The 14,644-nt window shown below is 41.9% G+C and overlaps 1 protein-coding gene across 11 annotated transcripts in view; it reads left to right on the top strand.

The window, feature by feature from the left end:
* The window catches only part of KCNMA1 (potassium calcium-activated channel subfamily M alpha 1), an 898,917-nt gene that overhangs the window by 254,485 nt on the left and 629,788 nt on the right, over nucleotides 1-14,644 (top strand). For all 11 annotated transcript variants that reach the window (XM_045022993.1, XM_045022996.1, XM_045022994.1 and 8 more), the window contains exon 2: nucleotides 3,034-3,198. In XM_045022993.1, the coding sequence (XP_044878928.1) occupies nucleotides 3,034-3,198 (165 nt within the window). The remainder of the gene's footprint in view (nucleotides 1-3,033; nucleotides 3,199-14,644) is intronic.

Genomic DNA, 14,644 nt, shown 5'->3' with positions numbered 1-14,644 from the left:
ATTATTTTAGTGAAAAATAGGGGTTAATAACCTTCTTGGCAAGTACTGTAACTATTTATTTTTTCTAAATATCTGTGGAATGGATTATAGGCCACTGAGCGAATTTAGACATGAGGTATTCCTCAGTACAGTAATAGCCATGGTGTCTGCGCAAGCTGGACTCTAGATTGTACCAGACCAGGGGACTGGCCTTTGAGACTCTTCACTTACCTGGCAAGGCTGTAGTGTTCCTATTTGCATGTTTTGCATTATATTTTCAACCCATACCTGTAGAACAGTAATAAGAGCTGGTGGACAGGGGGAAATTGTATAACGAGGGTGACACAGCAAAAATCCACCATGAAGACATCACTGTATGGAATTGTACTGTAGATTTGTCTCCAACATTTCCTTGAGGGATCTCCAGACTTTGCAAGACTAGTGATTATGCTGGCAGTTTGCCAGGCGCCTGTGGGACTGCACCTACTTTTAAAATAAATGCATCACAGACTAAATGCACACAACCGTAATATCTATACTTGTATTTAGGGGAAGTGAGATTGCTTATTGTTTCAGCATATTGACAATAAAACCTTGCATTTGTTTACCTTTCTCCTCTTCCTTCTCTTAAAGGGAAGGAAGTAATAGTGAGCTACACTTTAGGGCTTCACATGTCACACCTAGTCCTTAAACATACCATAAGCTCAAGTAAGATGAACTTTTTCCTAGCTAAAGCACAGGAGACCTGGGTATTTTTGTTCCCAGTAAGCTTTTGCTGCAGGCTCATTGTGTGACCTTGGGCAAGTGACTTAGGCCCACACTTTCTAAAATATTTTTGGGTATTCAACCTGAGGCACCTGGGACCCTGATTCTGAGATTTGCTAAGAACCCTGCAATTTACATTGACTCAGCTGGAGTTGAGTGGTTTCTACCTCTGAAAATCAGATATGATATGTATGAAGTTAAAATTAAAAATCACAGAGATCCCCACATGACAATGGGGTTTTAACCATTTTATGGTAGGGCACTAGTCTATCTTACAGATGAAAGGAAAAGCAATCTGGGTTGGCTAATGCACAACATATTATTTCTGTAGCAGTGCCCTGTGTGTACCAATAGAAACTACATCATCCATTCAGAAAAATATCTACATACATTTTTCTTTCTTTTCCTGTTTTATAATAGAAATGTTAACCTTGGCACAGGGCATTTCCTGAGGGATTGACTGACATGTCTTGGTGATATCTTGGGTCATCTGTTCCACCTAGTCAGGTTTTAATCCTCAGGGAATGTCTTGTGCCTCAATAGTAATTATTGCTTAAAACAATGAGCTCATTTCTGTGGGTTGTTTTATGCATATGGAATGCAGTATTTTTCTTTCAGTGCTGATTGCAATGTCTGATTCATCATATCCATATTGATGAGTGAATGAGGTCCAGATATGCAAATGGAAGGAAGGTGACTTTTATCCTTCTCACAGATGTTTATATAGAAAGCAATGAGTACTGTTTTAACCACACTTGATTAATTTGGATAATAACACTATCGTTATTTGTCCACTTACAAGAGACATCCCATAGCACTACTTAGGGCATGGGCAAAACTAAGGGAGCAATCTCATTGGCTAATTGAAATCCAGAGCTGTGAGAGTCTGAGAGAACAAGTGATCAGCTCCACACTACATTGTTAATCTGACTCTAATACTTTTTGTTCACAAATTAAGTATGATTGTTGTATAAATGCAATAATGTTCAGTCTCCAGGAAGTGCCTTTGGATTTATACCTTACTACATGCTCAAGGTCTCATGGTTATCTTACAACAACTGTACATCTGTTCAGGTGTGGTTTCCTATTTGTAAGACCCTCATCAATATCACATATGTTTGATATGTTGGGATATTCCAAAAGGAACTGATAGCAGTTGATTTCAAGCATTGCTCACTAGGCTAGCTTGTTCTATAGGCTTGATGTTGAAAGGTACCGAGCCCTCCTGGTAGGTGCTGAGTGCCTTCGACCCTCTTTGATGTCAGTGGGAGTTGATAGTGCTTAACAGTTTTCAGAATTGAGTTCTGCTGTCTCTCCTAAGCATTGTGCAGCACAGTTTGTTGAGTTATCAGGTAGTCATTAGTATTATGTTGGTCTGTTGTCACCCAAGGCACGCTCGTGACATATTATGATATGTTGAATATGATATGTTTTTAAAATAATGCAGTGTAATCCAGGCTGGTTTCATCTTTCTCTTCCTTGATTCCTCTGTGGAATCCATGACTAGCACGCAGAAGGCAGTTGTAAGAATACAGCATTTCTGCTGCAGCATTTGCCCATGATGGATATGAATTCCAATGAATATGACTCATCGGTCAGCTTACTTAGTGCTGCTGAGACTCCTTTTTAATTTCTATCTCTTGGCTCCATAATGACCAGCAATTACAGACAAAGGAGTTCCTCTGACATATCAAATGCCTCCATTGAAACAATGGCTCACTGACAGCAGAGCAGCTCACTGAAGATTCTCAACTGTGTATTTTCTTTCCTTCCCTTGTGATAATGATTGTCATACTACAATGGACTCCCCATTGTAGACTTACTCAGAAAACTAATTTGAGAGATTGCAAATGAAATTTTTACATAAATTATGCTTACATTTATTAAACATCTATATAAATTAAAAACTTCAGTGTACACTTTGCATGTGGCTGCATAATTACAAAAGTCATAGTTGCCAGTTACTCTGCACACAGTACTAGGGATGGAACCCTGATTCTTTGGTGTCAAAAATGCCTTTAAGACTTGAAGTAAAGGAGAAGCTCCATGAGCTAGTAACAAGTAGTTAGGCTGTTTATAGGGCTGCCACTAGAGAGGGATGGAATCATGACCACCTAACAAGGTAGAGAACAGAGAGCATGCTTAATGGCATCTCATCTCTAATCTGCCTCTGAATGGGCAGTCTCTGCATTATAATCACAACTCTGTACTAGCTCTATTCTAGGCCCGGGCTTTTGAAATGTTACTGTTGCCATGCTAAACATTCTAAATCTTCTCTTTATTTTACAGGAGGCCCAGAAGATTAATGCTGGTGGGGAAACCCAGGCTGATGGGACCTGCAAACCTACAGATGAGAAAGAGGAGACTGTCGCAGCAGAAGTGGGCTGGATGACTTCTGTGAAAGACTGGGCAGGAGTGATGATATCTGCCCAGACTCTAACCGGCAGAGTCCTTGTGAGTTTTACCCAGTTTGCTCAAATCTTCTTTAAAAAGAGAAATTGTTAATGAGCTCTTCATTTTATTGTCTCAGGAGGGCTGGGTTTTGCTAATCAGCGCTATGCCACACCACTAATTCTCTCCCTTCACAGTTTCTCTTGGAAATGAAAAAGGCAGACCTGCTCCCATTGCTGAGACAGCAAGTTATGAAAGTCCTTTTTTGTTGTAGATAGGGACTGATTTTTCTATCTACGCCAATATTTTTGCAGGCATAACTTCGCTCGCTTCCCCATACAATACATGGTACCCATACTGTGGCACTCCTGGTGAATTTCCTACTAGTTCATTATTAGTGCAAAACTGTGACCTTATTGCCTAGTGGACACAATGTTACACTTCAAAAATGGAGGCCAGATTGAAAATTGGGCTCAATGAGAATGGTTTTTTAGCTGTTAGTAGGAACTGTAGAATAGGATTTGAATGAGATGTGCAATGTGGATTATCTTGGTTCCTACAAAGCTGTGATGATCTATTCTTCTTTTTTTTTAATCTACTCAGAAAATCCAGATAAACAAATGGAACTGTGCATCAGAAATTGAAAATACATAATTTTGTGGTCAAAAAGTGTATTAGAAAAGCAGAAAGTTTTCACTCAGTTAAATTCAGTCAGATAATTTTGCAGTCCTGTTAACTATTACTGCATTTCTACTGGCCTGATCTGAAGTCCATTGAGGTCAAGGGAAAATCTTCTCTGTGCTTCAGATTAGGCCTGATGTCAACAGCTTTGTACTTAACGCAGAGATTGGTCATATAGTGTGTGTTGAATTCTATGCTCCAATCCCAGTGAAACTAAGTGGGATATCTGTGGTGATATGGATTTAAGTGAAAGCAGATTTTTGCCTTTGATTTTTATTTTTGGGAAAAGAGAGTTTTTATTGCTCATAGGGAGGTTAAGAAATGATGTTGCTGCTCTTGGGCTGATATTTTCCTTATTGTCGAAGCATCTTCTCTGTGAAATTAGCAGAATTTCTTAAAAACACGTGGGGCTTTTCAGGCTTTTAAACTGACTCACAATGCAATGTTAAGGTGATACAGATCCTATTATTCATATTGTTTTCCATTGCTTTCAACAATAATTAGATTGTTTTTCTTAATAAAATTCTATTGCTGTCTTACCTATTTTAAGTCCTAGCCCTATACTATTAACAAATGTCTCCTCTCTTGTTCATGCAGTCGATATCTGTGATATGTTTTGCACTCATTCAACAGAGATCTGATCTGCAGGTGAATCTAAAAAGAAAATTTTATTTGAATTCTGCTCCCCACTTAACATCAGTTATTTTTTGCTATCTGGCTTATTAACCTGTGCAGCCCATCTTACCTGACTACCTATTGGGATATTGCTTTTAGATTTAGGGCTTGTCTACATTTAAAATGCTACAGAGGTGCAGCTGCGCTAATGTAGTGCTTCAGTGTAGAAACTGTCTAGTCCGATGGGAGGGGTTCTCCCATTGGCGTAGGTAATTCACCTCCCCAAGAGACAGTAGCTAGGCTGATTGAAGAATTCTTCTGTCAACCTAGTGCTGTCTACACAGGAACTTAGGTCATCTTAACAACACTGCTCAGGGGTGTGGATTTTTCACACCCCTGACAAATGGAGTTAAACCAACTTAATTTTCTAATTTTCTGACCTTCTCTGTGTGAGCCTAACATACCAATCATTTTATGAAGAGTGGCATATTGGTTTTCACATAATTTCTTGACATCTCCAGCATTAAAAGTGGCAAATCTTAACAATCTGACTCTTTCTTGCGAATGTGCTGATTTCTCATGTGCTGATGTATTCGTTTGCATGTGCTGATTTATTTATCAAAGATGAAATTCACCCCAGGATAGGAGTCTTACGTAAGCAAAAAGTCCCCACTTAAACCATTAAGGGAGTTGTAGGAATTTATACCTGTTCTCTGAGCTGGGGTGAATTTCACTACAAATTCAAAGAAGTTAAAGGTAAAATCTGAACCATAAAAAATGGAGCAGTTTATCTTACTAGAGTTGCTTCAAGGCATTAAGAGAGCTTTTAAAAAAGTTTTTTTTCCAGTTACACTACTTGATCATTTCATTAATTTTGTCTTCAAAATACACCATTGTTTGCTGCAAGCAATTAGTTTATTCCCAATGTTTTATCTAGACACAATGGACGTACTTCTGACCTTAGGTAAAATTCACTGTTTCCTTGAGCATTTCAGCTAGGCAGCATATTTGCTAGAATATTTGTGGAAATTGAACACAGCTGAATCTAGATTGGTATTTTTATCTGATTGAATATTTGTTGGAAAATATTTTGAGAGATTCACCCATGAATTCCTACTGAATTAACATAGCCCGCTCCGGAAAGCTATTATGTTTTTGTCCAAGAACAATGTAGAAATTTCTAAAGCTAATGGCTGTACAGTGTTATTGAGGATCAAAATAAGACCAGATAGAGCTGTTGCTGAAGAAATTAAAGTACCCTTTCATACTGTAGGCCAGGGTTTAACTCAAAATCAATCTTCCACATTCACTATTAAATAACCTTTAGGAACTGGTCCCCTGAACACTGACTTGGGAGAAAAGTTGTAATTGATTTTTAGTGCAGCACGATCGCATGAAAGCTGGTATATAACTGCTGTCTGGATTTATTTGCCAAGTGAAGGGGACAAGTTAGCAAAGTGCGGTGCAAACATCAGTTTAAAGTGGAACCTCATTAATGTTTTCTTCTCATCGAAAAATCTTGCTTAATCATTCTTATCTGGGCAGTCATTTCCTTGGAAGTGACTTGCAGTGGAGTGACAAATTCTGTCTGTAGAACCTAAATTGAATGTTTGCAGGACCAATTCCTACTGAAGCTTAGTGTCAGGTCTAGTCAAGCTTTCAGCTCGTCCTTGCAAACCTCATGAAGTGATTTCCTAACTTAACAAATCATATTGCACAAGTGCTTAGAGTAGGTGAGTGGGATAGCATACACTTACTGCTGCTGTTGAGCTATATTTGCCTCTCAGTCAGCTTAAACACTATGCTGTTAGAATGTGCAATGGGTCTACTAGGGTGACTACCTACATTTCAAGGAAATAAAGAGTAAAGGTATGAAAAGTACAGGGCAAAGCTTATTTTTAAGGGACACCATCCCCACAATGATATAAGGTCGTACATTTTTGTAAGAGTGTATGATCTTTTGCACAATTATTTACAGAATTGTTCCTTTAAACCAAACATTTTGCCTGATTAAGTAATTCTTAGATGTGTCTTATGGAATATCGATCATGGGTCAATAGGCAGAAAATAAGGTTCCCTAAAAATATAGGGCAGAGGACCTTCTTCAATCTCACAGTTCTAGAGTGGTCAGGAATTTTTTGATTAAATATTTTTTCATCAGAAAATGCTGATCCCTCAAAATGTAAGCTGTTGGTTGGGTTTGACACATTTCTCATTTTGAAAAAAAATTAAGAATAAAAGCTTTTGAAATTGTTGAAATATCCTGTTTGAGCTTTTGAAAATTAAAAGTTCTGTTTTTCAGTTTGTTTAAATAGTCAAGCTAATAATGGTAAAACAAAAATAAAAAATGAGGTCAAACATGAAATTAAACATTTAAGTTTTGATTGACCTGAATTGATTTTTCAGATTGTTGGTTTGTGAACATTTTCAAGATTTTGACTATTTGTCCTGATTCAAGATGAAAAAACATTCTGAAATCTTGAAAATGTTCCCAACATGGGAAACCTCCATTTCCCAGCTCTATGCAGCTTACCTGGAAGAATGTTATATAGTCTCTACTTCTAGCTGTCTGGTTTACTGCATTTTCCATCAAATTTATCTTCTGTGCATCTTTCTATGTTTTCTTGTTGCCCTAAATGAGGAGATGCAAGTGCTCAGCACTACGTAAAATAGAATATCACCTTTGTTCAAGAGCATAAGCTAAGACACTGTTGTACGAAGCTTGCCATGATCAACAAAAATAGAAATGTGAATAATTTGATTACCTCGGAAGTTTATCTTGCCACCTTGCCACTGGTGTTTGTATTATTTATTTTGGTGTCTTCCTTAAAGAGGAGATAGACTTAGATTGTGAAATGTACCAAAAACATGTGGGGAAAAATCGTGGATGATTGTTAGATGAAATGTTCTACAGGTGTGTGATTTTAATTAAAGGTGAATTAATGTGGCTTTGAAAAATAAATACATTAAACAAGTAAAGCTGCTGTAATACTTAGAGATGGACTCTAAGAAACACACCCTGACTAGCTAGGGTAGGGGGTATCTGGTGTCAGTCACACTTTTACCATTTTGTCTCTGTCAGGGTTTCTTCCTCACTCTGAACTCTGGGGTACAGATGTGGGGACCCACAGGAAAGACCCCCTAAGCTTATTTTTACCAGATTAGGTTAAAAACTTTTCCAAGGCACAAATTCCACCTTGTCCTTGAACAGTATGCTGCCACCACCAAGTGATTTAGACAAAGAATCAGGGAAAGGACCACTTGGAGTCCTATTCCCTCAAAATATTCCCCCAAGCCCTCTACCCCCTTTCCTGGGGAAGGCTTGAGAATAATATCCTCACCAATTGGTACAGGTGAACAGACCCAAACCCTTGGATCTTAAGAAAAATGAAAAATCAATCAGGTTCTTAAAAGAAGAATTTATTTAAAGATAAAAGAATCACCTCTGTAAAATCAGGATGGAAGATAACTTTACAGGGTAACAAAAGATTCAAAACACAGAGGATTTCCCCTCTAGGCAAAACTTTAACATTACAAAAACAAAACAAACCAAAAAAACCCAAAACAAACCAGTAATAAACTTTCCTCTTAGCATAGGGAAAATTCACAAGCTAAAACAAAAGATATTCTAACACATTTCCTTGCTATTACTTACTATTTCTGTAATATTAGATGTATCATTTCAGTGGGAGCTGGATTACTTGCTTGGTCTCTCCCTTTCTCTCCGGAGAGAACACCCACACAGCACAAAACATTTAGTTTGTGAATACAATCTTCAAAAGCACCTAAGTCCCATTTACAAAAGTGACTTAGGCACATGAGAATTTAAGGGATTTTCTAATGTGTGTGTGTGGGTTAATCTGCAGTGATTTGATACGTTTGTTAACTAACAGTACACAATCTACACTAATAGTATGCTGTAGGAGAGCTATGCCCTCTTTCAATTTACATCATTGGATATGCAAGGTGGGGGCTTTCTATGCATTAAGCATGTGTATTCTTGGAGGGTATCCCAGGGTCCTTTGCTTTGCTGCTGAGCAGTGTACATTCTGGCATTTCTGCTGCTGTGCACTGTGGGATGCATAGCATAAACCAGGGGAAATCTGTGATTTGGGATCAAATTTTAAAAAAATCCATGATTCCAGTCTCTCCATTCCATGCTTCCTGTCCTTCTGGGCAGGCTAGCGGCATTTTTGAATTGCTGTTGACAGCATGGACCCAATAATGTGCCGTGCCTCAGTGCTGCAACTGGGTGACTTGAAATTTGAACTTTGCCCACTGCACAACTGAGAAGGTGATGTGGCAGCAGCAGCAGCTTTGAAGATGAGGAGGACACCAGGCAACTGCTATTCCAGAGCAGTTCCTGGAGCAGCTTCACATGGTGCAGTGCTGTTTCTGGGCTCAGAAAACCAGTATCAGTTGGTGGGAAAGGATCATTCTGCAGACCTGAGATGAGCAGCAGTGGGGACAGAATTTCAGGATGGTAAAGGCAACTTATTTTTAGATCTGTGCTGAATTAACCCCAGAGCTGCAGTAGCAGAAGACCACATATCCATTGAGAAGCATGTCACTATTGATATCTGGAAGCTGGCCAGCCCTGAATGTTACTGTTCCATTGCCAACCAATTCAGTGTAGGGAGATCAACTCTTGGGGCTGTAGTCATGTAGATGTGCACTGCCAGGCATAAAATACTGTTGCACTGGATTATAAAATCTGGTAATGCTCAGGAGATTATTTATGGTTTTGCACACATCGGGTTCCCAAACTATATTGGGGCAATTGATGGGACCCATGTGCCCCCCACACCAGGGCTCAGAGTTCATAAGCAGAAAGGGGTATTTCTCCATGGTGATCCAAGGGCTGGTTGACCATTGTGGCAGGTTCACTAACATAAACGTAGGTTGATCTGGAAAGGTCCATAATGCTGGGATCTTTTGGAACTCAGCTCTGTTTACCTTAATGAATAAAGGGCAGTTTGTCCCCAGGATTACTATATACACTAATGGTGTGGAGATTGCTCCTGTTACTTTGAAAGACCTGGCTTATCCTCTTCTGCCCTGGTTAATGAAGCTATCCACAGGCCACTTGGACAGAAAGAAGGAACTGTTTATCCATTGCCTTGGTAGTTGCAGGGTGTGCATTTGGCCAACTGAAAGGAAGGAGGCACTGTTTGTGGAATAGGTTGGAGGCTGCAGAATAAAAGTGCCTCGGATTATAACTGCATGTTGTATTTTGCACAATATTTGTGAGAGTAAGGCAGAAAGCTGTAGCAGTTTGAGCAGCCAGAAAAGTTTCCGGTAGAAAATAAAAAACAGCTATGGCAAGATTGTCAGGGATGCCTATTGCTCTTGCATTGAGTCTGAGGCCTGAAAATGTGCATGAGTACACACAGCTGTCATTGGGAGGGTGGGGGAGAATGGATAGATTGTGAGCAGTGCAGTCTCATTGGTGGGTAATAGAAGTGGCACGTTGTGGCATTGTGTATTTTATCTGTGCCTTTATACCTTTGTAAAACCCTGACTTATAGAAAATGTAAGGATTTTTTGTGCAAAATGCATTCTTAAATGCATTGCCGATTCTTTATTAATGGATTTTTAACATTTATTTTATTATTATTCATTATAGAACCAGAAATAAACCTTTAATTAAAACAATAATGAGACAAAGCTTTAAAGTGGTATAGTGCAGTGGAGGGCAGAACACACTCATGGAAGGGGGTGTTTCCAGTTCACAAGTGAATACACACCTTGCCTATGCCTCTTCTTCTTCTCCCTTTCATTGTTGAGGGGCAGGGCTCAAATGTATCGATGGCATTTGATAGTTTGAAAGAGCTGGATGCTCACAGTTGCAAGGGCAATCGTTCCCACTCCCCTGAGCTTCTGCCAGGGAGGGGAGTGGTCTCTGGGAGCACAGCTTTGGGGGTACAGCGGGGAACGTATGATGGTGTTCAAAGTGCCCTATATGGTCCAGGAGTTGCAGAATATGGCTGGATCCTGGTTGAGGGTATTGCATTGTCTCTGTGCCTGCTAGCAGCATATGCTGCAGAAGAGCATTCTGAGCCTGTGTTGCCTCCAGGAGTTGCCTCTGCATCATCCTCTCTTTCTCCACAGTGTCTCACACTGTCTCTGGCCACTTTGACTCTGTCTCTGGCTACTTCAATGCTCTCTTAGATCCCTATCTTTTCCCCTCAAATGCAGCCTCCACTGCTCCATTGTTTTCCTCTGTTTTGGGGGGAGTCTGCACTGAATTCCATGGACATTTCATCTCAAACTTTCTGTTTCCTCCTCCTCAGGTTAGCCAGCTGCTCAGCCATTTGATAAAAGCCGTGCCCTTGATGGTCTGGCTGCTGCAGGAGCTTGTGGCTGGGGGAGTAGGGCAAGTTGGTTCTTAAGTCACTTGGATCTAGACTGTTCTCAGAGGTACCGGATGATAGAACAAGGAGTAATGGTCTCAAGTTGCAGTGGGGGAGGTTTAGGATATTAGGAAAAACTTTTTCACTAGGTGAAACATTGGAATGGGTTACCTAGGGACATGGTGGAATCTCCTTCCTTAGAGGTTTTTAAGGTCAGGTTTGACAAAGCCCTGGCTGGGATGATTTAGTTGGGGATTGGTCCTGCTTTGAGCAGGGGGTTGGACTAGCTGACCTCCTGAGGTCCCTTCCAGCCCTGATATTCTATGAGTCTATGATTCTATAGACCTATTGCAGGAGTGGGTGGGTGAGGTTCTGTGCAGGAGGTGAGACTAGATGATCATGATGGTCCCTGCGGGCCTTTAAGTCTATGAGTCTATGAATTCAGTGTTTTGGGTATGAATCTGCAGACTCAGGCACAACTTATTCAGGGGACACAGCCAAAGAGAAGGCATCTCAGAATCTGCTGGAACCTTCTACCCAGCCCTAATATTTTCTGTGTTGTTTTTCTCTGCCACTTTTTGTGTCACACAATGATGATGTGCCACCAAATGTGTTCATGTAGACATCACCAATGTGTGTGTCTCTTTCTGTCATCTAACTATATATTATCATACACAGCAGTATGTTTCTGAGCACCTTCTAGGACTCTCATCAAGCTCTGCAAATTCACCCGTCCATTTGTATCACACCTCAAGCTTACAGCATTAATAGCTCAGTATTCTTTTAATCTCTCTTACCTGTCCCTCAGTTTTCAAAAGAACCCTTACAGATACCACTTTACAGCTCTTATCTGTAGTAATTTTCATTTGCCTGGAGATGTTGAAATTACAGTTTGGGAGTTGGAAGCTAGATACTTATTGTTTGCAGCTTGAAGGGTTAGAAATAACACAGATCTGTCTATTCACCTCCCTACCCCCCAGCCCTACATATAGTACCAAGCAGCTGTTCTCCCTCGCTCACCCCCCGCGCTAGGATATCCACAGTTGTTATGGAAACAGAGAAAAGCCTCTGTAGTTCATCCACAACTGTGTGTTTAAGAAAGTGCACCCAGTCTGCTGAACAGCTTTGTCAACGTCAGCTGGTACATGACTTCCTGGCTGGCTCCACTACAGTGGTTATTGCTCATCCAGGAGAGACAATGGCACAGCAAATCTTTCACTTGTTTTCTTCTGTTATAACAAACATCCTGTAAATGTATAGCAGTGACATGTGCGTTATTTTCCTTTCTGGTGTTGTGTCACATGGGGCTTTTATACGCTGCCTTGGCGCACGGCACCTCAGGGAAATAACATCAATGGGAAATATGCATAAAGGTAGGGTGACCAGATAACAAAGATGAAATATCGGGATGTGGGGGGGGGAGGGCGCGGAGGGGGAAAAAATAAAGCCGGCGGCGGGAAAAAAAAGAAAAAAAAAACCCGCCTGAGTGCCCCCCCGCCGCCAGAACCTGTACTGGAGCAGTTCGCAGGGTGACTGCTGGGGGCCATCCCCTCCCTTCAGGCTTGCTCTGCCATACAGCTGATCAGCGCTAGCCTGGGAGGGAGAAGGAATGCCACGTGCTTGGGGAAGAGGCAGAGCCAGGGCAGGGATTTGGGGAGGGATCCAATGGGGCAGTGAGGGAGCGGGGCTGGGGGCGGGGCCAAGGCAGGGATTTGGGGAGGGATCCAATGGGGGAAAAAGGGGTGGGACTGAGGGAGGGGGAGGGGGGCGAGAGTCCCTCCAGGCTCCGCCTGTGTGCCGGAGCGGAGGGCAAAATTGCTTGTTTGTCCCGTGTCCCGACCGATGTTCGGTCGGGACACGGGACAAACAAGCAAATATCGGGACAGTCTCGATAAAATCAGGACGTCTGATCACCCTGCATAAAGGTGAGCCATGTGGTCACTGGGGAGAGTTTGGGCCAGAAAGGTTCACAGCAGGGTAAAATGAAGCCGTTTAAATTTACCATGTTAAGAGAAGGTAAATAACAGTGGGGGAAAACAAGTCTTGGAATAAATATAGCTGATGGTGATGATCAATTCATTGATAAATTCATGTAATTATAGGTTTATTGCAGTTGTTTTGCTACATATGTCTGCTAATTGCCAGCTTGATTTAAATCTTTAAAAACAGGAAGTGGAGTATAATGGCTTCCTCTTCCTTTAAAGGGTGGTATGATCAGGGCGGGTGCAAAGATGTTTCATGCCCTAGGTGAATCTTCCACCTTGCATGCCCCGCCCCAGCCGTGTGGCAGCCCTGCACCCTAAGGTGCCCCCCCCCCCCGGCGGCAGCTCCCCCCATCTCTGCCCTGAGGCGCACCCCCTGCGGCAGCTCCCCCTGGCCCGGGGAGCCGTGCGGCCGCTCCCCGCCCCCAGCTCACCTCTGCTCTGCCCCCTCCCCGAGCACAGCGTCGCCTTCTCCCATCTCCCAGGCTTGCGGTGCCAATCAGCTGTTTGGCGCCTCAAGCCTGGGAGGGAGAGAAGCAGAGCAGGGCGGCGTGCTCAGGGGAGGAGGAGAAGCAGAGGTGAACTGGGGTGGGGAGTTCCCCTGTGTGCCACCCCCCCCACTTACTTGCTGCAGGCAGACCTTCCCCTACCCCCCTGCCCCAGGTCCCTCTGCCTAAATGCCGATGATGACCGGGGCGGCCGAAGATCCGGCCGCTGCGGTCGCCGCTGAAGGACCCGAACTGCTGCCACCCAAATGCTAGTACCCTAGGCAACCGCCTAGGTCGCCCAATGGGTTGCACTGGCCCTGGCTTCGATGTCTCTCAACATGCATTTTAACTGATAGGGAACTATTATCTATCAGTGGTTTAGTAGGATTGCGTAATGGTCTTTTTAATCTTCTTGTCCTCGGCTATCAATAGATGTGTGTCATTTTCCTGCAGGCTCTAATAATAATAATTACCTGTGGTGGTGATTGATTAATGTTTTTATGGTATTTTGAAAATAGAAAGCACTACATCAGTGATGTAATGAGCAATGTGTTTCAAATTTTAGTTATGTATAATAACAGCTTTTCTTTGTCTTAATACTACATGCCTGTTTAATACCAAGGAGGCTACCTGTCCACTAGTTATTATCTCATAGACTCTGTTGACTTTTCTTTGAAAACCTGCTATGAGGATTTATTCAGAATGAGCGCTATAGGACATCTAGATTTCACACAACTGGCTCAATTTGTTTGGGAATAAGCTCAATATCTTTGTATGCTAATGCAAATGAATTTCATCAGCACCTTCCCCTTTACTTGCCCTACTTAATCTCTCAGGAGTTGGAACATCAAATCTGTGAAGAAAGTAGGTTACAGTTTGTCTTTTTTAAGAAAATCCGCCAAGAGAGCTGCGTTAGAGATGGATGTAGAAATCCGATGCTCTCCTTCTCACCGCTGCATTGTTTCATGAAGATGCTCCCCTGTATCATATTTATGTGTTATATGTTGAAAGGAGCATGACACTGTAATAAGGACATAAAAGTGGCCATGATGGGGCTTAATCCCGTCACCTGTAAAACAAGGGGTTAAGAGCCAATTAGTGTACCTGTGGTTGTTTTCTCCTGGCCTGGTGTGTGGAGAGGGGTAGAGATAGGTAAGGATCATTAGGCACCTGGGCCTTATAAGGAAGTTGAAGCAATTCAATATGAAAGAGACTGTAAAGGAGACAGGATTTTCCTGTGGAGAGAAGCCTACAGAAAGCAGGTTAGCCTGAGAGGTAGAAGAGCATTTAGTTCAGCAGAGATGGTAGAAGCCAGAGACCAGAGACCTGAGAACCAAAGGGAGGCCATGCTAAGCACAGGGGGCTTGGAAGTAGGAAGTCGCCCAAGGAA

The sequence above is a fragment of the Mauremys mutica genome, chromosome 7 (assembly GCF_020497125.1).
Source record: "Mauremys mutica isolate MM-2020 ecotype Southern chromosome 7, ASM2049712v1, whole genome shotgun sequence".
Classification (NCBI taxonomy): domain Eukaryota; kingdom Metazoa; phylum Chordata; order Testudines; family Geoemydidae; genus Mauremys; species Mauremys mutica.
This window is presented reverse-complemented; position numbering and strand designations above follow the sequence as displayed.